The 25,055-nt window shown below is 45.4% G+C and overlaps 2 protein-coding genes across 3 annotated transcripts in view; one reads left to right on the forward strand and one right to left on the reverse strand.

Annotated features, from left to right (window-relative positions):
- The first annotated feature begins 4,384 nt into the window (after positions 1–4,384).
- On the forward strand, positions 4,385–13,956 carry ZNF629 (zinc finger protein 629). 2 transcript variants are annotated; one of them, XM_069084654.1, is made up of 4 exons: positions 4,385–4,576; positions 5,108–6,902; positions 7,464–7,572; positions 7,745–13,956. In XM_069084654.1, exons 3-4 carry the CDS (start codon positions 7,500–7,502, stop codon positions 10,213–10,215), a joined length of 2,544 nt encoding a protein of 847 aa, XP_068940755.1. In that variant the 5' UTR covers positions 4,385–4,576; positions 5,108–6,902; positions 7,464–7,499; the 3' UTR covers positions 10,216–13,956. The 2 variants fall into 2 exon arrangements, with proteins under 2 accessions (XP_068940755.1, XP_068940754.1); XM_069084653.1 differs by lacking the exon at positions 5,108–6,902.
- An 8,710-nt stretch (positions 13,957–22,666) lies between these two features.
- The window catches only part of RNF40 (ring finger protein 40), a 10,986-nt gene continuing 8,597 nt past the window's right edge, over positions 22,667–25,055 (reverse strand). Inside the window, exons 18-20 of the mRNA XM_069084660.1 lie at positions 24,806–24,946; positions 24,629–24,730; positions 22,667–24,513 (exon numbers count right to left, since the gene is read on the reverse strand). Of these exons, the coding sequence (XP_068940761.1) occupies positions 24,337–24,513; positions 24,629–24,730; positions 24,806–24,946 (420 nt within the window). The 3' untranslated portion in view covers positions 22,667–24,336. The remainder of the gene's footprint in view (positions 24,514–24,628; positions 24,731–24,805; positions 24,947–25,055) is intronic.

Raw genomic sequence — 25,055 nt, forward strand, 5'->3', positions numbered from 1 at the left:
CAGCATTCTAGTCCAGTGGTGTCACACTTGAATAGAAACAGGGACTACTAAACTATACCTATGGATTCCTTCAGGCCACATACTGACTTAGGAAACCACATATTAACTATGTTCTATTGTATTTTTATTTATTTTGTGACATGTTTCCCAATTATATCTTAATCTGCTCTGGTCTGCTCAAGGCGTTTCCCTTACACGTCATCATCATTCTCCTAGAAGCATCTCCCTATCTTTGTTCTTGCGGAGATGCCATCATAGTCAGTCCGAACCAGAGCCTTCATTATACATACACACAAGTCTTCCCCTTCCCTAAAAGACCTGCACTCGACTTTGCTCTCCACTCATGCTGTCCTTTATCTCTCCTACTTTTCTAAGCCAAGTTTCTAGAAAAAGCTGTCTATGCTCATTACCTCCATGTCTCCCCTCCTCAGCCTTTTTACAGTCTAGTTTTTTGATTCTTCACTTAATTGAAGTTGCTTTCTCTAAAGTCATCTCCCTTGATTGTTACAACTGATGGTCTTTCCCTGGTCCTCATCTTTTTTTTTTCCTTTTGGAGGGCAATTAGGGTTAAGTAACTTGCCCAAAGTTACATGGCTAGTTTTTTGTGTGTGGGTGTTAAGTGTCTGAGGCCGGAACCTGACTCTGGTCCTCCGACTCCGGGGCCGGAGCTCTTAATCACTGCGCCACCTGGCCGCTCCTCTGGTCCTCATCTTCATTGCCTTGTCTCTTGGATTTGATACTGCTGATCATGCTGTCCTCCTGGATACTCTATTTTCTATGGGATTTTGTGACAGTTCTCTCCTCCAGTTCTTTTTCTACCCGTCTGACCCGTCTTTCTTAGTATCTTTTGCTGGCTTATCGATATCCTACTCACTTAATTGGATATGTTCCTTAAAGTTTTGAAATGGACTCTTCTTTTCTCTCTATGCTTTCTCTTTTGATGATTTCACCAACTCCCTTTGTTTTGATTATTACAGATTGTTTTGATGAGTCACAGAATGATATATCTAGCCCCAGTCTCTCCCCTAAATTTCAGGCCTGGACCACCAGTCACTTATTGGAAATTTCAAACTGGATTCTCTGTGGACAAAGTATGTGCAAAACACTTTCTTTGCTCCCAAAACTACCCCTCTTCCAAACTTCCTATTTCTTTAGAAGATATGACTAATCTTCCAGTTACCTGTGTTCTTAAAACCATGGTGTTATTCTTGATGCTTCATGTTCCTTCATCGCCATATTCAATCAGTTGCCAAATTTTGATCTTTCTGCTGCCACAGCATCTCCATATCTGGTCCCTTCTCTTATTCGCACAGCCACAACTTTAATTTAAAGGCCATTATCACCTCTCACCTAGGTGATTGCAATAACCACTCATTCTCCCTGCCTCAGCTCTCTTTCCTTCACACTGCCACCAAAATGATTTTCTTTTAAGTACAGATCTGATCATTTTACTTTCCTATTCAGTAAACTCTAGTGACTCTCAATTGTCTGTGGGAGCAAGTTTAAGCTCTTTTTGGTTTTTAAAGCCTTTCTTTCACAGCTTGGTCCCAGCATATCTTTTCAGTCTTATTGGACATTTTTCCTCCTCCCAATCAAACTGGCCTTCTAATTATTCCTCACTCACAGCACTCCATCTTCTGTCTCCATGACTTTGCATTGGCTGTCCCCAGTACCTGTAACATTGCTGTCTCCTCACCTCCATCTTTTTTTTTTTTAATTTTTTATTAAGCAATCAGGGTTAAGTAACTTGCTCAAGGTTACACGGCCAGTTATTTCTGGGTGTGGTGCTGAGTGTCTGAGCCCGGGATTCGATCTCCAGGTCGTCCCAACACTGGAGCCGGTGCTCTTACTCGCTGTGCTACCTGGCCGCCCCTTCCTCACCTCCATCTTATAGAATGCCTCTCTTCTTTTAAGAGACAGTTTAAGCACCATTTTCTTCATAATCAAACCTTTCCTGATCGTTCCCCCACAAAATGCTAGTGACTTCTCTCCCAAACTACTCTGCATTTAACTAATTAATATTTATTCTGTATACACTTCTATATGTACTTGTGTCCTTCTCTATAATGTAAGTCTGTTGCATAAGGATTGTTTCATTCTTCGTATTTTTTCCCTAGAGCACAGTGACTGGTAGATAGTAGATGCTTAGCTAATGTTCGTTGATTTGTTGATGGTGAAGTCTGTTTGGGGTAAATCAAGGTACAGGTGACAAGAAGATATTTATAGGAGAAGACATCCAGTGTCATGTTGATGGTTGGAAATATAGGTACATGGGGCATGCACAGATTTCTATGACTTGAAACAGTTGAAAAAAAAAAACCTTTTTGTTGGCGATAGGGGGCCATTGAAGGTTTCTGAATGCAAGAGTGACCTGATGAAAACATTGTTTTAGGTAATTTAATGTGACTCTTGGTAGAGGATGATTGGAGCAGGAGAATTGGTAGGAGGAAGAGACAGACATCAATTAGGAGGCTGATGTGTAATATTTTGGGTGAGAGATGATGAGGATATTAACTAGAATTGCAGAATCTAAGAGTTGGGTGAGACCTTACAAGTCATTGAGGCCAAATCTCCCACCCGATGCAGCAGTCCCCTTTATAGCATCCATGATAAGTGGGCCTTAGAAAGTCATGATTAAGGAAATGGGCTTAGAAAGAAAAGGTGGGTTCAAGAAACTTTATGAAAGAAGAATCCATGGCACTAATAAGAAGGGTGGGGAGGGGTGGCCAGGTAGCACAGCGAGTAAGAGCACCGGCTCCAGTGTCGGGATGACCTGGGGATGGAATCTGAGCTCAGACACTTATCACCGCACCCAGAAACACCTGGCCGTGTAACCTTGAGCAAGTTACTTAGCCCCAATTGCTTTAAAAAAAATACATAGCCCATAGGGAAGGAGGATTATGATAGTTACTCCACTAAATCAGACTATTGGGCCACACATCCAAGAATTTACCAAGAGTCTTTATGTAAGCAGAGTGAAGAGGAAGAGAGAGACCCTTGGGAGAGATGGAGAAGGCCATATAAAAGATAGTTGATAATTATTTAGTGCTTTGTGGTTACTAAAATTTTATATCTTTTATCTCATTTAATCTTTATAATATCTCTTTGAGGTAGGTGGTATATTATTTTATTATATTATGGTATTTTATATTTTGCTGAGGAAACTAAAGCTTAAGAGGGTAAATGAAGTGTCCAAGGTCTTATAGGTCCTAAGTGTCAAAGGCACATGAACTCAGGTTTCTGAATGAAGTCATTGCTGTTTCCTACACTAGGCTTTGGTGAATAGGGATTGTAGGAAAATAGAAGGGAAGGGGAATTATCATTGGGGTAGGCAGAGATATACAAAAACAAAGACCATTTTTGTTCATTTAACTCTAATTAAAAGGTAATTGGAATTCTTGAGTATATTGCTGTCCATTAAAAAGGAAATCCTTATGGTCCTATGGGTAGGAGAATGGGGAGAAATATATTTGGAAATGAAGGTGATCTGTAAAGAAAAGGTGTCAGCAAAACATCCTTAAAAAAACAGAAACATTTTATTGTGTGTTGCTGCCTCTGCCATCTAAATAACCAAAAGATATACAGCAAAGAGTATTATTGAGGGCCTGTTTTTTCAGGAATATGACTTATAAGGTGTGAGAGTCTGGGGTATAGACAAAACACGGTGCATAAAAATGTTTTGAGACAGAATTAGAAAGGCAGAAGGACTTTAATTTTACAATTAATGTCAAGAGAAGGAAAATAACTTCCCTCATACCTCAGAACTCCTTATTGGTGGAGCTGGGACCCAAATCCTAATCATAGAACTCATCAAGTGCTCATTTATTTATTTCTGTTATCAGATCTCCTTTTCATATTTCTTATGCATTTAGTCTGAACAACAATTTAATATTTAGGCCCTCCTCCTACACTGTCCTGTGCCTTTCTGTTTCCTGGTTCCTGGATCAACTCTCAAGCCCCATTCTCCCTTCTGATAATATAAGAATTTCTACCCTCTACTCTTAGCTCCTATGCCCAGTCAGTGCATGTCCTTTTTCACATTTGGACCCAGACAGAACAAGGATAGGGTACTGCTGAAACATCTCTGGGGAAAATCAGCACAGATGGATCCGAGATCCAGTTTTCTGGAAAATGTTACCATGCTCTACTTAGAAAAGAGAAGAATTGAATCTGGAAATATTTTTGAGTGTTTGAGTTTCTCCTTCAGCTCTGTCTCCTGCCTCTCAAAGTCCTTAAGCTCTAGACCTTACTCTTTTCTTACAGAGTAAAACTGAGTATCGATTCCCAGCCCCCTGACTTCCACTGTTCCCCTTTTTATGGTGCTGTGGGCAGTGAAGGGTTAAATCCCATAGAGCTGGCGCTCTGACTCCAGGCTAGAGGGGCCCGGGAAGCTGGGGTCACTTCCTGCTCCGTCCCAGTCACCCTGAACTGGTCCCGGGTCCTCAGACTGGGATCGCCCCCTGAGAAGGACCCCAGAGTCCTCAGCATCTAGCCAAAACCCTAAGGCAGGATACTTAAGGGGTTAAGTCCCCTGGGGCTGTATCCTGCCTTTCAGCTTTTCCCTGCCCCCAGAGCCGTGAGTCGGGGACACCTGGGTTCATGGGAAGTGGGGGCGGTCGAGAGGGGCCTGAGTGGCCTAAGGGGGAAAGACAAAGAACCTAGGAGGACTGGGAAGCTGGACACCTGGGTTCTGGAAGCTGTTTCCTCTCCTCATCCTGTTCCCCTGGGTGGGGGGCGGGGGCTGTTAGGGTGGAGGGAGAGAGGGAGAGTGCTAGAGGATTCTGGGTAGAGAGAGGGGGTCTAGGCTGATGGGGAGGACTAGAGGCTTGAGCATTCTGGGAAAATGGAATTAAACCTAAAGAGGGACTAGGGTTACAGGGCAGGAACCCTTTAGTCTTCAATTCTGAAAGGAGACCTGGGTTCTGAGAAGGAAGCAAGGATTCTTGGTGGCGTCAGGAGCTGTAGTGGTAGAATGGAAGATTTACTAGGAGAGAATTGGGTTGGGGGCAGAACTCCTGAGTTCTGCTAAAAGAATCATGTGTATTGGGATGAGTCAGGGCCTGGAGGTTAGGGTGTCTGAATTTTCCTCTCTCTGTCCCTTTTTCAGGGTGACCCTGAGGATGATTCCTTCTCCTTTTTGTGTTTGTTTCCCCACCTCCTTCATTTTGGGGCTTCCTTACAAATATAGAGGAAAGCAACTAGGTCCTTTGGGATCTTTTAAGGGAAAAATCAGAACAACTTTGGGGGCTCTGGTCATCCTCCTGCTCTTTTTTTCTGTTTTTTAAATCATTTTCTTCCTCAGGTGGACCTGGTGATTGCCCTGAGTCACCCTGACTTATTATTTAGGCCCAGTGCTGCTTTCCACTAACCCTTTCTTTTCCACTCTGGATCAATGATTCTGATGCTTCCAGTTCATATATATGTGTATACATACATACAGACACACACACACACACACACACATATACTCTTGCCAGTCCATCCTTTGTATACAGATTGAACCTTTCCCACTTCTCCCCAGAAGTGCTAACATGCAGCAAGGCAATTAGAAAATCTTCTCTCCCCAGATTTGTAGAGGGCAAGAGCTGGGGAGAGGATGGTGGGAGCTTTCCTGTCTCTTGTCCTGTGTGTTCAGAGACGATTGCCTTTTCCCAAGAATCCATCAGCTGGAAGCTTTTCTTAATCTAAAAATTGCTTCTTAAAGCCTACATATTTTCCTTGGGGTCTGCCCTTCGTAGAGAAGAGGAAAAAAAAAGACATAATGTAGTCAACATAGCCCTCTTCCTTCCTCTTTAATCTCACAGCTTTTTTTTCATTACCATTCCTTTTCTTTGAACTCTTTCCAAGATTTCCCCTTTCCATGCAAGTGCAAGAATATTTATATGTATCCCGTATCCAGGGGTATGCTGGTAAATGTTTAACAATTGGCTCTCTGAAAACAACCACCACCAAAAAAAACCTTATGTGTATTGTGCTTTTAAATTTAATCTGCATTATTAACATTTTCTCCATCACTTTTTTAAGTCTAGACAACAAAACCCTAAATCAAGCTTATTTGAAGTATAGGCTAATTTCTGAGATCCAAATGCTCCCACTGAACATGCAATAATAGGCATAGCTAATAGGAGCTGGCTCTGGCATGCCGCTGCCTATGCCCATCCTGCTCCTCCTCCTCCTCCCCCAAACCTCCCCTCACCATGTTTATAGCCTGTTTTCCCATTCTTATATGCAGGCATCGTCATTTGTCTTTGAGTTACAGTTGACTGTGTCTATCTTTGGGGCCACATTGACCCCCTTGATCTCTTTCTACTATTCTCACATAAAATCTCTTATTCAAAAGCACCGAATCAGACATATTTTGGAAAGTCTTAAAGGAAGAGCTGGGAGTGTCTGGCTCCCTAAGTGTCATTTGAAGAGCTAGCATCATACTTTCTTGACCTCAGAAAAAAACTTAAGAAGGGACATGAGGTGTGAAAAGATTTAAGTGGAAATTACTTCCTTTTGATCATAGTTCTGGCTCTGCATATAATTTGATCCTATATTGGAGCGGAAAATAAAAATTTTACCTAGATGTGAAATACTTCTTTAGGTCATGCTATCCTTTCTCTTACTGCCAGGAAGATACGTTCTTTTCCCAGCTCAGGGAAAGTGGTGCAGGAGCTACCATGGGAGTTCTCTCTTTTTTTTTCTTTTTTCTTTTTTTTTTTGCCTTCCTTTGGCTGTGCTTAAAGCTCATACATCTCCTTCTAAGTGGTATAATTGTACCTTCCAACTGCAACTTTTCCTGCTCTGCTTGAGACCAGCAAGCCAAACCCAAGTCTCTTCCTGAGGTTGTCCCAATACTTGAATAACGGGGAAGGGGAAAGTACTCCTATACCGTTGGAAAACTTGTTCTCCCCAAGGCAAGTGATCTTTTTTTTAACCCTTTAAATGTCAAAGACAATTCCAGCTCTTTCCAGGCCTCATAAAGGAAGCATTTATTGGCCTTAATTAGCAGCTCTATTAAGGAAGAAAAATTAGAGCCTTAATGAGCTTCCCTGATTGGTGAAATAACAGGTTTACCTTGCCTGGTTTCCCAACCCCTAGGCATCTATGGTGTGGGGTGAGAACCTCATATTCTCCCCTCCCCCACTCCCCTGTGGGAGGTCTAATGCCTTTTAAGCCCAAAACAGAGTTCAAAGTATTTATGCCTAATGAGCTTTTAATTGGGCTTCTTAATTTACTGGTTTCCTGAAAAACCAAAACCTAGATCAAGAAGCTGGCCCAGAGAAAAGAGGGGAGAATGAGAACCAAAGAAATGGGGAGGAAGGGTATTGAGACCCGAGGAAGGAAAAACTAAACCTCAGAGAGAATGAATATGACCAGAGAATCTAACTTTCACACCCAGTTAAATCCTTCAGTTATCTTCAGTGTGCAAAATCAGTTCCCAGCCCTGTCACATTCTCATCTCTTTCCTTCCCTAGGGTCCCTTGAACCCCACACCGGCCCTGATCTCTAGGATGGAGCAAGGGGCAGAGTTATGGGGCCCAGATCTCCAGGGCCCCGAGGAGAGCCTGAGAGATGGTCATAAAGGTGAGGGGAACAAGAAGAGAATTGTGGTCCTAAGACAAGAGACAGACTGGGGAGTAGATTGTCAGGGTTCTGGGAGGGGAACAGGTCTAGGGGAAAATCAAAGGGATATATCGGGTCTGGACCCCTGGATTCTGAGAGGGACTGGAGTCTGGATTTTCCCTTTCTCTCATAGGTTCTAGAAGTGAAAATGAGGAGGAGAATCTTCAGCCAGAGGGGTCAGGGGATGAGATGCCTTTGGGAGACCCACCCCATAGTCCAGAACTCAAGGATCCCCCAGAGATGCCCCTGGAGGAGATTCCTTTGGATAATCCAGCCTCTGAGTCAGTTCCTACCCCCTCTGATTGGACCAAAGCCTGTGAGGCAGGCTGGCAGTGGGGGGCCCTGACTACCTGGAACAGCCCCCAAATAGTGACAGCCAGTGAGCCCAGCCTTCGTGAACTGGTCCAAGGCCGTCCCTCAGGGGGTGACAAACCCTATATCTGCAATGAGTGTGGTAAGAGCTTCAGCCAGTGGTCCAAGCTGCTTCGGCACCAGCGTATCCACACAGGTGAACGCCCCAACACCTGCTCTGAGTGTGGCAAGAGCTTCACCCAGAGCTCCCATCTGGTGCAGCACCAACGTACCCACACAGGTGAGAAGCCCTACAAGTGCCCTGACTGTGGTAAGTGCTTCAGCTGGAGCTCCAACCTGGTGCAACACCAGCGGACACATACAGGCGAGAAGCCCTACAAGTGCACTGAGTGTGAGAAGGCCTTCACCCAGAGCACCAACCTCATCAAGCACCAACGCTCTCATACGGGCGAGAAGCCCTACAAGTGTGGTGAGTGCCGACGTGCCTTCTACCGCAGTTCAGACCTCATCCAACACCAGGCCACCCACACAGGGGAGAAGCCCTACAAGTGCACGGAATGTGGCAAGCGCTTTGGCCAGAACCACAACCTTCTCAAGCATCAGAAGATACATGCAGGTGAGAAGCCATATCGGTGCACCGAGTGTGGCAAGAGCTTTATCCAGAGCTCAGAGCTGACACAACACCAGCGCACACACACTGGTGAGAAGCCCTATGAGTGCCTAGAATGTGGCAAAAGCTTTGGGCACAGTTCCACCCTCATTAAGCACCAGCGCACTCACCTCCGGGAGGACCCCTTCAAGTGTCCAGTGTGTGGAAAGACCTTCACTCTTAGCGCTACGCTGTTGCGGCATCAGCGCACACACACAGGTGAGCGACCCTACAAATGCCCTGAGTGTGGTAAGAGCTTTAGTGTCAGTTCCAACCTCATTAACCACCAGCGCATCCATCGAGGGGAGCGGCCATACATCTGTGCTGACTGTGGCAAAAGCTTCATAATGAGCTCCACCCTCATCCGACATCAGCGGATCCACACAGGTGAGAAGCCCTACAAGTGTCCAGATTGTGGCAAGAGCTTCATCCGAAGTTCCCACCTCATTCAGCACCGGCGGACGCACACTGGGGAGAAGCCCTACAAATGTCCCGAGTGTGGGAAGAGCTTTAGTCAGAGCTCCAACCTCATCACTCACGTCCGCACCCACATGGATGAGAACCTCTTCTTGTGCCCTGAGTGTGGAAAGGCATTTGTGGATGCCGCTGAGCTGTTGCAACATCGACTGATACATGGAGGTGGAAAGCCCCCTTCTGGGGGAGCTGTTGGGGATGGGGCAGAGCCAGCCAACCCAGCAGGAGAGAAACCCTATAAATTTTCAGTGGGGCTTGGGGAATCAGCTCTGCTGCCGCCACCTGGAGCCAAACCCCACAAGTGTTTGGTGTGTGGTAAGGGCTTTAATGATGAGGCTATTTTTATGCAGCATCAGAGAATACATATTGGAGAAAATCCATACAAAACCACTGATGGCACTGAACGTCCATCTCCCCACCCCTCTCAGCTCCGCCCCCAGAGGACCTTCCTTGGGAGGAAATCCTATCCAGGTGCTGAGAAGGGTGACAGCTCGGACCATATTGGACCAACTCCTAAAAACCGTGAGGGTCGAGAAAGCTTCAGTCAGAGTTTGGAACTGCTCTCCCCAAAATCCTATATCTGTTCTCACTGTGGGGAAAGCTTCTTGGACCGTTCTGTGCTCCATCAGCATCAGCTCACCCATGGAAATGAAAAACCATATATATTTCCTGAGTATAGGACTGGTGTTGGGGAAGGGGCAGGACCCAGCCCCATCTTGAGTGGGAAACCCTTCAAATGCCCTGAGTGCCAAAAAAGCTTCAGCCTCAGCTCTGAGCTCCTGCAGCACCAGAAGGTCCATGCAGGAGAAAAGCCCTATAAAAGCTCCTCTGTTCTCCTAGAGCACCTCAAGAGCCCTCTGGGGGCCCGACCCTACAGCTGCTCTGTCTGTGGCATATCTTTCCTGGACCGCCTGGCCCTCATCCGGCACCAAGGGAGCCACACCCAAGAAAAGCCCCCCACACCTGGGGAGAACCTCCCAGAACCAGCCACACTGCCAACGAGCCAGGACGGGGAAGCATCCCCTATGACAGAAAGCAGCAGTCAGTGTGAAGTCCCCAAAACCCAACCAGGAGAGAAACCCTATATATGTCCTGAGTGTGGAGAAGGCTTCACAGAAACCTCAACCCTTCTCCTTCACCGGGGCAGCCATCCTGGTGTCACCCTATGAGACTGAAGTAGGAGGCATGGGGATGCGCTCTGTCATGAGAGGAAATACCTTACTGCCCTATTAAATTATAGGGGGAAGAAGAAGAAACCCAATAAGATTGTAAGGAAAGGAAGGACACGAGAGAAAATCATTTCTACGCATCAGTGATGGGAAAACCATGCAAAGTTGGGGGGGACCCTTTATAAGGCTGTAGAGAAAAAAACTGTTGGGGGTAGTAACCCCTATAAATATGTAGGAAGAAAACCCTGTAAGTCTGTAGCAGAAAACCCTATAAATTTTAGTCGGAAAAAGCCCTATACAATTGTAGGAAGAAAGCTCAATATGTCTCTAGACATCCCTATAAAACTGTATGAAAATCCTTGTGAAACTATAGGGTTTAGAAAGGGAGGGAAAATATTATAAAGCTCTTAAGTTAGGAAACCCCTAAAAAAAAGGTGCAGGGAAACAACTTCTCTACAATTGCAGAATAGCCTCCCTCTCTTTCCTGAAAAGTTAGCAGAGGAATCATCTCTTAGAACCTATCCTGGGTGATTCCTTTGGGGGAAATCCCAGTTACATTGTTGGAGGGAGGGACAGGAGCAGAGGTCAGGGAATTGCACTAAATTATAATGGAAAGAGACTGGGAATCCTTATGAAGAAAATGTGCCCTTGTAATCTGCTGTGGGGAAAGCTTAGATAAACCATTAAGCAGGGAAAATCTCAAGATGTCTACAGGAGAAAATCTTTGAAATGGTAAGAGAAAAGTCCTATAAATCGTGGTAGGAGGATCCCATAAAAATAGGAGAAAAATCCTATTTTGTGGGGGTTGGAGGAAAAGAAGAGGGATATGAGGATCCTATAAAATTAAAAGGGAAAAAGTTAAGGCCTTTGTACAAAGAAAAAAACCCTAGAATTGTGAAGGTAAAATACTTGAGTAGGATGGATGGGAAACCTCTTTCTAACTATAAAGCTTTTGGTGGAAAAAGTTAAATTCCAGTATAAAAATATTGGAAGGTCCCTATAAATCTCAGGACACCATAGAAATAAGTTTTTTCAATAAGACTTTCATGGTAAAACTAAAGCCACAGCAGGATATATTTTAGAAGAAACTTTGTTTCCACTGTGTTACCAAAATCTCATAAGATTAGTGGCAAAACTTCACAGATGGAGGCCTGACCAGATCTTCTGAGGTCTCCTCTCCAGGGAAAGATTCCTGTTTTCCTCCTCCCTGTCCTCCCCCTTCTCAGGTTCTGAACTTCTCCCAGGAAGTTCTTCCTGATGTCTAACCTCCATTTCAGTTGCTACAGCAATAGCCCATTTCCTCTTGTTCTGTCCTCTTATGGAGAGAGAGAATAGCTGCTAATCATCCTCCAAAGAATAAAGCCCTTTAGAGACTTGAAGCCTGTGACTAAATTCTCCCTTAGTCTTCAAACTATAGCCACCTTTTGGTTACTTGGGGGGAAGAGAAGGCCAGACCTTGGATGAATGAAATTTGGATTATCCAATGACCTGATACTGATTTTCCACCCAGCTTTTTATAAGAGCTGGGTGGAATGGACCAATGGGCATTTCATTATTCTCCACTCCTGCCTTTCTTAAATGTCTGCTAAGCAAAGACTTCACCCTAGAGTAATCAAGGGGTGGCTGTACCTGCCCCCTTCTTTTTTTGTCCCTTATGCCTTTTATCTCATAGTGTTTTCCTTTGCTCCCAGGCTCCCAGGTGCCTTCTGGGGTTATGGGGCTCTGCAGTGAGGTGACTTCTACATGCCCTGCTCTTCTCTAGGTAGCTCAGTACTATGTAACCAAAAACCTTAGAAGGGGAAAACCCAAAGAAATCCAACTTTGCTTTCTTAGAGGGTCCCCCTTCCAGTTTCTAAGAGAATACAAATCATGTAAGCCTACAGTAAATGACCCTGTAATGGGGGAGACGGTTAGGGGTTATGTAACTGTAGGGGAACTAACTAAATCGTTCACAAGAGACTGCCCCTGAAATATATAGGGGGAGATTCCCCCTTTAAGTAAACATTGAGGAGAAAGGACTTTGTTAAATGGCACAAGAGAATTCTATCCTTAAAGTCTTAGCCATAAAACTAAGGATTCCTGCTGCATAAAACTTTAGAAAAAGCCCTAGGAATTATTTCCTGAAAGCAAGCTACAGAGCTATTAAGGAAACTGCTATTAAACTCTGGGGGAGAAGGCTCCTTTTGGGGACACAGGCAAAAAAATTCTCTCCCCAAAACACTGCTCCACATGAAGTTATAAAACCCTCGAAGTCTGGAATTGACTGTAGAAGGAGCATTAAATTACATGGAAAAGAACCCACTTCTATGGTTAAAACCACAATGATCAGCTCAGACAGACTGGGGTGGGAGAGCCCTATAATGTTGCAGTAGGAGAGGGTGCCCTGTAGGATAATTGTAAGGTTAAGCTCTTAGAGATTTACATCCCTCCCCCACAAAAAATGTATACCTTTAAATTATAATCAAGGTATAAGAAAAGACCTCCCCTTTGCATCTGCATAGGGGGATAAATTATACAAAACTGAAGGGAAGAAGAGAAGTGCTCAAGTCTAGAAGGAAAAAAAAAATCCTTTAAACCAGTAGAAGCAAAAATACCCTATAAATTGTAGAGATAAAACCTATGTAAAGCTAGGCAAAAAGTATCCCCACCCCCTTAGTAAACAGGAATGGTAAGCCCTAAGGAGCTATAGTAGGGGAAAGTCCTGTAGGGGAGAGCAGTAGCTGAGGGTAGTTCTCAGAGGCCAGCCCTATGAGGGCTGTACAGTAGGCTGTGTAGAGGAGATAGGGTGTAGAATATTAGGATGATCGCATGTTATAGGGTTGGGGGGGAGGGATTGGGGTCTTCTCTCTAATGCAGAGTTTAGGGTGGGAGCCTGATCTGGTTGGGATTTGGAGTTTTCAAGGCAGAAAGGGGGAAGAGGTCAGAGAGAGCCTTTTAGATCCAGTCCTTTCAATTCCTTTTCTCTCCCCTACACTGACTCGGTCCTATACATTGATCTCCAGCCCCGGGGCTGGTGACTTTCACTGTTCTGTTCAGCTGTGCGCTCCATGCTGCCCCAAGCATTTCCATGGCTTGGATGGGCGTTCACACCATGTCAGTGTCATCTCCCTGTTGGCTTTGCCCCACCCTACAATGAGGAACACCAGCTTGTTATACTGTGTTGTTTTCCATCCCAGAGATGGCCACATTTAATGATAGGGTGACTAAGGGAGCTTCAGGGAAGACCATCCTTACCTGATCCATTTGCTAGCTCCTTGTCATCCCCCCCTCATTCTAGTACTATATTGTTTGACCCCAGTAAAATACGTCACCAGCAGAGTTCAGGATGAGAAGGGAGGCAAGGTGATTCAGCAAGCTGGAGATGTCAGTTTAAGGAGATGCTGGAAACTGACTTGGAAGGAGTGGGGTTTAGAAGGTCTTAAGGAGATAAACTGGAAGACTTCAGAGCTAAGAAATTAGGTGGGAACTTGGTAGCTTCGGGGAAGCTGGATGATGGAGAGACCCGAAACCAGGGCAGTGAGGTGCAAAGTCCTTCAACCACTGAGGTGTGGTGAACGGGCAGCAGACCCTATAGCCTGGGTCAGGGACCCAGCTTTCCCTCACTGCCCTATGGCTCCTCATTTTCCAGACCAGTGGGCTGGGAGGGGTCCCCTCCTTTGAGTGTTGTGTGTCAGAAACAGTGTTGTGTCACTGGTGGTTGTGTGGAGTAGCTGAAGAGAATAAAGGGAATGCGATTTCCCGAGTTCCTCCCGCCTCTGTCTCCTCCTTCACCCTGGAACAAAATGTCCCAGTATTCCACTCTCTCCTCAGGACCAGCCACACCTGGGTGCTCTCTGCTGCTAGTGCCAACAAGGAACCGTAGACTTGACATGTTATTGGCACAAGATGGCTCAAACAAGAACTGATTTGTCCCCAAGATAAAAGCTAATCTCGCTACTTCCGAAGGTTTGGGAGGGCTAGAAAAGGCAGAAGTTAGTGCTGTTAAATAAAGCCCCAGTGCCAGGTTTGAATTCTGAGGAAGTGGCAGGAATCACAAGGACCAAACATTAAAAGAGGTGCCCTGGAGACAGTTGGAAGCATCAGCCCCAAAACACAAGTTTTTGATTGTTCACAAGCTATATCTAGGACTGAGGTGTTTTAGTTCAACAATCCTAGGCCCTAATTCTCATTTTTATAACTGGAGAAACAAACCAAAGGAAACAGCTGGGGAATTCATGTCCTGCATCTTAACATCCATGAGTCAAGTTCCCTGCCTCTTCATTTGACACACTGCTTCAGTCCTTATGACTATTACCCAGAGCCTCATGCATTTGATTGTAGAGAAGGGTCTTTGGAAGAAATCAAGGGATAACTGTCCTTCCACCTTTGAGAAAAGGAGCTGGAACTTCAAGTCCTAGACTAAGTTGACAAAATCTGATCCTTTTCCCAAGAAAGAGTGAGGTGAAGTTCATTGCTTGCATCATCCCCCTGTTCCATATCTATATCACCCCTGACCTTTAGTCCTAGAACCAGGTTTGGTTCATCTAAATTCTGGTCATCTCCCTCAGTCTAGGATTTTTGTCTATCTTTTTACACTCCATTAGTGCTGCTCTGGTCATTCTCAAATAATCCTTCCCACACCTGGTGCAAAGCATTTTCTTAGGTGGGAGAAGACCGTCGCCCAGGTCCTAAGAAAAGGGAAGAGTCTCTTAGGGAGCCCACACAGGTGGTATCCCAACTCTTTATTGGTGGCGGAACTGAGCCTCCTCCACTGTCTCCAGTTTTTGGAGGGGCCTAGAGCTGAGAATCCTGGGACATGGGCTGATCACATAGGGAGCAGGAAAACAAGTCAGGGCCACCCCAGCAAGTCCTTGGAGAAGAAGGCAGCCATCTCCACCTGGCCAAATACTTTGGGGGAAAGGGCCGCCATCTCAACCTGCTACAAGTAAAAAACCAAGACAGTGAAACTAGTCCTCAAGCTTGAGGTAGGAGTCAGTGAAATGTTAAGTGCTTTCTATGTGCCAGGCACTGTGCTAAGCATGGGGTTCCCAAGGCCCTCAGCTTGCAATGAAGTGGAAACAAGCAAAGGAGCATGAACAGGATAATTAGGGCAAACACTTAGCTTTACAGGGCTTGGGAAAGGCTTCCTGCAGAAAACTGGATCTTAGTTGGGACTCCAGGGAAGTCAGCAGGTAGAGATAAGGGGAGCATGTCTGGGATGGCAGCCAGCCAGAGAAAATGCCCAGAGCTGAGAGATGGAGTGTCTTTTTCTGGAGCAGCCAGGAAGCCAGTGTCACTGGATAGAATGGGAGTAAGGTGTTAGAAAACTGGAAAGGCAGGAGGGGGCTAGGTTTGAAGGGCTTTTGCTGTCTGAGCACTTTGTATTTGGTCCTGGAGGCAATAGGGAGCCACTGTAGTTGGTTGAGTCCCCAGGTTCTCCTCTATCTCTATCCCAGTCCTGGCTTGGTCCCAAAACCTCACAAGTGCCCCCAGTAGGACACTAAGAGCTTCAGCTTTCCCACCTGCGCAAAGTCTCTAAGGATGATATTCACTTGACCTAGCACCAGAGGAGCTCCAGCTAGTAAGCTGCAGGCCTTGAAATGTGTAAAGAAAGGATTTTACCATGAGCACTGACCTCATTCTTCACTAGGTGTGGCCCTTTTCTTGCCCGGACTGGCTGGGTCTTCAGCCATCTTCCCAGTATGAAGCTCAATGTCACTGCTGTCTGGATTATGGGAGAAGGAAAAAGCTTCAGGCCTGGAGGCTTCCTTTCTCCAGACCACCCTGTCCCTCCCTCAGCCTCTGTTCCTTCACCCTCTTCTGGCTTGTCTAGTTTACCTTCTCCCCTTCCTACTAAAATCTACCACCCTCATGAGAGTCAGTATATATGGGATGAGAGGGGATTAGATTTTAATGGAGTGACCATTGCCACATGGTAAGGGCAATGGTGACCATAATAATAACATCTTATGGAACAGTATAGGACTAGACCCAGGTAGGGAGACCATAAACTTTGCTTTTCCTGGAGTACTTTCTCAGAAAATAATTCTTCATCCCCCATCAGCTCAAGATTAAGTAGAAAGGGGATTTTTATTTCTATAGGGTGGACTGTCGTGAGGATGTCAAGGAATTTTCTTAGGGTGCCTCAACTGGCCTCCTCAGCCTCAGGCCAAAGCAAGGGGTGAAGCTGGGTAGTAATGCCAGAGGGAAAGGTTAGAGTTGAGTCTTGGAGTGACATTGTAGTGGGATTAAAATCAAGACTGACAAATGGACCAGGAAGGTACCTGATCTCTGAGACAGCTTCCTGGGCTACAAATATCCTATCTTAGCAGGGAAGAATCCTCAGCTAATTCCTTAATTAGCATCTTGTTTGCCCTGTTCCATCCACTGAGCATTGTTGATCAATTACAACTGGCTGAATTTCTGCTGTGTGAGTATCGGTAATTTGACAACTCAGCTTTTCTAGGACTCAGCATTTTCATAGCTGGATGATCATAATCTAGATCCAGGTATCCTGCTTTTTTCCATGAAATACAGGATCAGAGCAAGTCAGATATGGAAAGGTCCTTAGAACAATTTCAAAGCTAGAAAGAGCTTTGGGAGATCTAGGCCATCCCTTCCATTTAACATAAGGGAAAAACTCAGCTCACAAAAAGAATCATAAACAGGTTCATAAATTCACCCATTTCTCTTCCTTGTCATAACAGCCTCAGTCCCAGGCACAGATGAGCTATTTGCTGTGTTGGATGTGACCTGGTCCGTCTACTTGCTCAGTCCAATTGTCTTGCCCTAATTCTGGAGGTATTTGTGCTCTGAAAAGTAGACAATATGGTTATAGTGTAAAACAAATCTTGTACTTCAGTCAAATGACCTGGGTTTGCGTTGTAGCTATTATTACCTGCATGATAGTGGGCAAGTGGCTTGCCCTCTCTGGGTTCCAGTTTTCCCCTTATGTTCAATGAAAGTGATGGTCTAGATCTCTCAAAGCTCCTTCTAGCTCTGAAATTCTTCTAAGGTCCTGTCCATATCTGACTTGGTCTGATCCTGTATGAAAGAACTTTCTCTACTGGATTTTCTTGACTGGGGGAGCCAAATCCTCTCATCCCTATTTAACACCTTAGTTAACTTCCTGGTATAGGCCACTGTCCTTCCCAGCTTCTTGTCTGTGAGTCAGAAATCCAGACAGAGAAGTATCAATTTAAAGAAAAATTCAGACATTCAGTTGTAAACTCATTATAATAACTTTGGCTTGACTGACCAAATTCATTATAATAATCAGTATTTGGAGGAGGAGTCTTGCAGATAGGACTAGAGCTCAGAAATTCTTGGCACTATTTGACCTTGGGTGAATCCCCTTCTTTGGTGGTGTTTTTTTTCTCTTCTTTTAGAAATGGGTGAAATGGTCTCTGAGTCCCTTTCCAGTCCTAACACTTTATAACCAAGTACCTTCTACATCTTTGGCATCACTGCTTATTAGAGCCATGTGCCATAACCCTACTTCACCAGGCTGGCATCTGGCTTTTCTCTGCTGAATTGGTCTTGCTCGTTTTCTTAGAGCAGTTTTGCTATTGGGATAGAGAACTTCATGACCCCTGGCAAGTAAGGTTCAGGACCTAAAATAATAGGGATGATCCCAAAGGACAATTTTGGGAATTCAGGAGAAGGGTGAGGTTTTTAGCTGTAGGTGGGAGACCACAATGAAAAGATTATTTATTTTTCCATATCGAGTTCAAGAAATGAACCATTGGTGGCTTATGAGAGGCATCACCATAGCATAATAGATTTAAGTCTGGAAGGGACTTCAGGAATGATCCAATTAGGACAGGAGTCAGGAGACTTAGTCTCAGTTCCTGACTCTGACACCCATTTACTGTTTGTTGCTCTTCTATTTGCAAATTACTTTTCCTCTTTGTTTTTGGGGTTTTTTTCTCTGAAAAATGACAGGAATAGACTAAAAAGATCTCTAAGTTCCAGAATCAGCCACTTAAGATGAGCATATAATCTTATTATAATAATCATAACTTTAATTTAAAAATGTTTTAGTATCTTTTTTTTCACCTTCATTTTTGAAAATGTGCCTCCCTCTTTACCCTTCCTTTCCTTGTGAGAAAGAATAACAAAGAAAAAAAAGCAGTTTAACAAAACTAAGCATATATCAACTAGTTCTGACAGGGTATTTCATATCCAGTCTCCCACCTTCGCAAAGAAGTAAAGTGCAAAATGTTTTTGATACATTTTGTTCTGATGTATCACTTCTTAGTAAACATTCTTTCCCTGCCACTCTGATCCAATAGTTGTATCGTTTCAATTAAGTGTCTTTGTGTCTCCATTTGGGGTTTTCTTGGTGGAGAGACTGGAGCGTTTTGCCATTTCCTTCTCCAGCTCATTTTACATATGAGGAAACGGAGGCAAACAGATTAAGTGACTTGCCCAGGGTCACACAGAGGCCAGACTTGAACTCATGAAGATGAGTCTTCCTAATTGTAAGCCCAGTACTCTATCTACTGCACCACCTACCTGCCCATTTTTTCTCTATTGCCTTTTCAATTATAGCAAATTTAATGCTTTAAAGACTGGTATTCCATGATAGCCATGTAACATTACAGGATTTTTTTTGTTGGGGGGAGGGGAAGAAGACATACACTTGTGATTTCACTGATGTAAGGAATCCCTTGTGAGGAACTTTCTTTCATATCTGTGTATCAGTGACCATTCTGAAATTTATAGTCTTAGAGAGTTGCGTGAAACACAAAAGTTTAGTGACTTGTCTAGAATCACACACACAGCATGTGTTAAGAGATGGGACTCCTAGATCTTCCTGACTTTGAGGTCAACTCTCTATCCAGTACACTATGACGCTTCCCTTTCTGGGGTGGGATGGATCTGGACCTATGATTTCATTAGTGGAGTGAATGCCTAGGGAGGAAACTTCCCTTTCTTTACCCTAGAGGCAGCATGGCGTTATGAATAAATGGCCAGCTTTGGATGCAGGAAAACTTGGTTTACACATAATGTCTGTGTAACCCTAGGTAAATAATTTAACATCTTAGTAACTTGGCTAACTCTATAAATTGTAGATCTGCACCAAAATAATATTGATCTTAAAAAGTGGGCCCCCTCAAGAAGATGCCTAGGATTATTTTGTGGAGGAGGAGCTGGGGTGAGGACTGTGACTCTAGAAAACTGCATTCAGAGTCTAATTCAGATGTTCCCTTGTTCTGTTACAACATCAGATGTTCCCTGCATGTTCTGTTAGGCACCATGTTGAATTACTTAAAAAAAAAATCTTTGTTACAAGGAATGGCCCAGGGCTGCCCTTTTAGTCCTTTCTAGTTTTTTTTTTTTTTGTCCTTCATAAACGAGTGTGCTGGAAAAACAACAGGTATCCATAAAATGTTTTTAAAGCAGCACAGTGTAATTCTCCAAAGGTAACCCAAACCATTCTCTTCCTCTTGTTCTCTCTGGGCCCAGCTAAGACCTTAGTACGTGTTAAAAGGACCAGCCCTATGAGCTTTCCACTCAGCTGCATATCATCTTTGCCACACTATTTTCAGGACTTCCTGTCCAGTTTCCTTAACATTTTGTGCCTTCCACCTCATTGTCCCCTTCCTCTGCCCTGCAGAATCCTCTCTCCAGGCTGACCCAGCACATCAGCACTGGAAGGTAAACAATCTGACCTTTACGGGAACTGCAGACAAAGCTTCCATGCTGCATCTGTTCCTGCTGATTCACTGCCAGCACAACCAGAGGGCTGATGGCTGTCTCTGACCTGGCTTTCTAGCAAGAGCTGCCATGAAAATTTCAATTTAGTCTGAAACCAAGCTAATCCACTGGGTCAAGGGTAGCCACGTGTCCCCTGGGAGAAAAGCTTCAGCTCAGGTACCAGTTGAGGAGAAGCCCTCCTGCCCACAGCACTGCATTGTCTCCTCCCATCTGCTGACCCACTAAGGCAGCAGTAGAACAACTAGCCCTTATCCTACCTTAACACCTTCAGAGTCACTTTCAACCTGGTCACTTATGATCAAGGACAACAGATTAAGGAGAGAACTAAATTAAGTACGTAAACCAAGGTATATGTATCAGTACTTCTTGAGAGAGCACACACGGGAAGGGGGGGGTGTTAAAAACAACCTTCTTGTGCCATAGATAACAGTTGTGGGCTATGAATCCTTGGGGCAAGTAAGGGAAGGAACCCCTGCCACCTCAATTGAGACTGACCCCTGAGGTCAAGGGAGTGAGAAACATAGGCTAAGGAGAGAGGAAAGAGACAGAATTTTCACTAAAATTCTTTGTCCTCAATAAGCAACATTCCCACAGTGGCTCTTTGGATTCAGTCACTCAAACTTGGTACCTGAGACTTGGCTAGGAAAGATCAGGATAAGGAAAACATTAGCTGCAAAGCCATGAATGCCTGGAACATCTGGAAAAAAGAGCTGGGTGTTGGGTGAGGAGGACAGGAGGGGGGCCATTTTTGTTCTTCTGGGCCTGGGAGGCTGGCGTCTCGAGGAGTCACTCAGCATTTATAGTGAAAGTGTGTGTCAGCAGGGTGAGGTGGAGGCTGGTCTCTCTGACAATCTCTCCTCTAAACCTAGGCCTTCTTCGGCTTTTGATTTTCCTGAGCTTGGTAGATAGAGATGGGACATTTTAGATGAGCTAATGAGAGAGAGAAAAGTAGCTTTGAGCCTAAGAGCACTGCGCTGCTCTCTGGTCCATAGCCTTGGCCTATTTCTGGGAGAATGAACTGAGGGGTATGTGAGGTTGTTTAAGCTACACAAGTATTGAGAAGGGGTTTATTATCCTCCTTGACCTCCCTTGGCTTCTTTCCATTCATGAGGGTTTTTGACCTTCCATCTCTGAACCCTTTCTGTCTCCCTAAACCCTGATAAATCACAGAAGGCTCAGGCAGTTCCAACTCTCCAGCCACTGGGTAGGAAAATGGCAGCCAAGACCCAGCAGCACAGGCCTAACACACAAATAGTTTTCCTTCTGGATGGCTCCAGCTTACTCAGCAAGCCCTTGGCAAAGCCAGGAAACCTGAATCCTAGACCCATGCCTGCCACATTATCTTATTCTGAGACCTAAGCAAATGATTTGTTCTTTTGGGGATTTCCTCATTTATGAAGCACCCACTGTGTGTAACACTCCCCATGCTAAAATACTGGGCACTGGACAGACACAAATGGAGAATGATTCCTGCCTTCCAAGAGCTCAGTTTTGTAAGGGAAGTTAACGTATGTACATTTAATTATCATACAAATGCAAATGAATTAAGTGCACCAGAGTACAGAGTGCTAAGGAGATCAGAGTGCTAGTGATCAGCCAAGGGGCTGTCACTTTTAGCTGGAGAGATTAAGCTTCCTGGACAAGGGAACGTCTGAATTAGACTCTGAAGGATGGAATAGGGCATTGTCAACAGGTAGAAACCGTAAGGAATTCCAGGTGCAGGGAAAACGAGCAAAGATACAAACAGGGTGGATGTTACTTTGGTTGGAAAGCATAAGGGACTAAGGTGAAGTGTTAAGAAATGTACAGGACTTTGAACACCAGGGTGGGGAGTTTGGAGTTTATCTCCTAATGGTTTGTCCTAGACACTCTTTTCTTCTCTTTCTATACTTTCTCCCTTGATGCTTTCATTTACTCCCAAAGGCAGATGATTCCCAAATCTTCCTCATCACTCCTAATAAACTCCCTATTGCCACACGGCTCAGCATGTCACACTAAAATAATCATGGTCCCCCTCCCGCCCACATCTGGTTCAGTTCCTAACTCCCTTTCCCTCCATATCTATTCACTTGGATGGTAGGGATAGCCCTTAAATCTACCACCTTCTAAATTGGGGCTGCCTTTCAAGGCTCAGTCCAGAAGCTATTGCCTTCATGAAGCTTTCCCGAGTCACGTAGTCTGGTTCTCTCCTTTGCCATCATCACTACCCATATTATATTGTAGGATACTTTTGGGCACACTTGTCACATTAATGCCAGCAGTGAGCACAATTACTTGCACTTAGTGGGGTCCCTCAGCAGTTACCGGTTTCTGAGCATCTGAGTGGCCCAAGATTATTTGGACAGCCTGGAAGAGACAGGGATACAGACTGGAGGTGGGAGGCCCCTCTAACAGTCCAAATGTGAGATGGGCCGGTCTAGGGTGGCAGCAAGGCAAATGAGAAGCATGAGGACATGCAATCAATAGTCTCTGGCCAGGTCTATAAGATATCTAGGGAATGGAACAAGCTCAGAACTGCATAAAGGATTTGTCTAAAGCCACACTCTTCCAGTTTGGGCTCTGCTGTGAACTCTCATACTGCTGGGCTCTTGGTCCAGGACACTTTGCATGGACTAAGCGGAAAAGAAGTGGTTTGAGTTTGGAAAAGGCTAAGGAGTTCCTAGGGCCTTCACGGCCTATGAAAACGGATTCTATTTTCTAAAAACACAGGACTGTATCTAGTGCTTGAATCACTCACATCAACATGCTCTTCAGGGAAAGGTTTGTTTATTCGTCACAACAAATACCAGCCATACAAGAAATCTGTCCAACACACAGGACATCTGGGTCCAAGCATACAGGAACCTGAAAAATGAATGTTGCCCCTCCTTGGTAATGAAGTCATGAGATATGAAGCTGGTGGGAGAGGTGCAGAGAGGATAAGGATGGGAGCTGGGTGCAAGGAAGGATTACTCGATGATGTGACAATCACATGTGAAAACCTGTTTGAGGATAATCTTTTCAGGTTACAGGGTTTTTACACCACACTTGTCTCTAAATTGCCTCTCTTCCCTCTAAGAACTACTCCCTGCTCCTTTTGTGATCTTCAGATGGAAGGAGAGGACCTGGGGTAACTGGGGCTCTGACATGGGAAAGCTCTAGCATATAGGACACCCAGATCCTACAGGACAACCCAGAAGGCTGGAACTGAAAGCTAGAACCTTGGAAGGAGACAGAAATGGGGTCTGGATAGCAAATGCACAGTGGATCAAAGCTCCTGGGCACAGGGTTTCTGGAAAATATAGAGCAGTGGGACACATGACCCTTGTCACAAAGCGAGCAAAGGCTTTGCCAGTGTGACAGTTTCAGTTGCATTGGGTCCTGCAGACCCTCACCATTCTGGGACCTCCTGACCTGAGGATGTAGTCCCAGACTCATCCAGTAATACAGGTCCCAGAGCAGAAAGACCCAAGTGTACCAGGTTGAGCATTTGGCAGCTCCTTACAGAGAAGAGAGGGAGCGCAAGAAAGAAGGGGGAGAAGAGACCAAGATGGGTCACCCAATATGGGAAAGATTTCTCTCCCAGTCCCAGGAAAATGAGATGACTCCCCTTGGTGCCCTGCCCAGCCCCCACAACAGTAGAAATGCAACTGGTGGGGCCAGCCCCTGATCCAGATGCAATTACAAGTACTTTGGGGGCTCCTCAAGGTGAAAGTTAATATAGGAAATCTTACTCTGGGAATGAGACTGAGGCTGTAATGCCTCCTGATTCATCCTGTTAGGCGAAAGGAAATTTCCTTGGAAGCTAGGCTGATCAATAAGGAGGAATACCCCCAAGGGGATGAATGCCAGAGAGCTTCTGGAAGTGAGGCATGAGGAAAAGGGGATGGAGGGAGAAGAAAAAACTATGGATGAGACCTGGCTACAGACCAGAATCAGACAACTTTCCCTGTGGAATGAGATTAATGAGCAGAAAATAAATCTCTTCCCTCAAATGAGCCTTGAGAGGGGCGAGTTCACCCTAAGCTCAGGCAGACCAGACTACAGAATCACCTTCTCCTGCAAGTCTGGGTCCAGATAAGGCCAAATGTAAAAGGCAACCTTTTCCAAAGCGAGTCACTTCCTGTGACACCAGAGCAGAGGGTGCCATGAGAATTCAATCTTGGAGGCGTGTTGTGGGGATCAGGATGCCTGGGTTCAGAACCAGAAAAATCAAGATCTGAGGGTGTGGCTGGAAAAACTCACACATGCCAAATGGGTGAAGTGTTCAAGGGCTGGATGGCTAAGGTCCAAAGCAGAAAGGAAGAGAGGCTTGGAGGCCTGACTCCTGAGGTCTAAGCTCAGTTGACAGCACCATGGAAACCATGCAGGCCTTGGTCCTCCAACCCTGTAACTCAACCAACAGATTGTAGAAATTGGGGAATCTGGATGCAGGTTGCCTCAGCTAATATAGACACGGTGGAAGTCATGAGCCCCAAAAGCAGCATTACACTTTGGGCATTTTCTCTGGCGGGCCTCGTAGCGGCCCCGAACACACTCAAAGCAGAAAACATGAAAGCACTTGGTGAGGACAGCATCTTTCTTCCGGGTGTTACAGCAGGGGCAGGTCAACCGGGCCTGGGACACAGGGCACGAAGAATGGATAGGCTCAGTTAGTCATCACTGTGTTTTTACCTTCCCCAGGCCCAAAGCCTCTCCTCCTCTCATCTGGCCTCTGCCCTGCCCTGCTCACCTTGTATTCCTTTATCTCCTCCTGTAGAATCTCATCAGCATCAGCATAGACCTCTACTTTCTTCTGCTTCTCCAGCTTCCGCCGAAGTCGAGAAATGTCCTCCTAGGGTAAGATGACCAAGGATTAGTAACCAGAGCCCTGACTCCTGACACTGTCAGGCTGAGGCCCCATCCTCACCTGGGCCCTCTTGAGGTTGAAGCTCTCCTTCTCTCGGGCTGCTCGGCTCTCAGCCAGGCAGGGCTGGATTTCCCGAAGCCGGCTCTGCACGTGTTCCAGCTGCACCTTGAGGTCCTCGGCCAGCTGTGCTGCTTCCACTGCCTAGAGGCCAGAGGGCAAATGGTGAATGATCTGGGGGGGGGGGGGGGGGGGGGGGGGCGCGAGCCCCCCCCACACCCACCACCTCTCCCCAGCTGTCGAACTATACGCC

This window comes from Petaurus breviceps, unplaced genomic scaffold, assembly GCF_028583685.1.
Source record: "Petaurus breviceps papuanus isolate PSGF00001 unplaced genomic scaffold, PetGlider_PUasm1.0 175, whole genome shotgun sequence".
In the NCBI taxonomy this organism is placed as follows: Eukaryota; Metazoa; Chordata; class Mammalia; order Diprotodontia; family Petauridae; genus Petaurus; species Petaurus breviceps.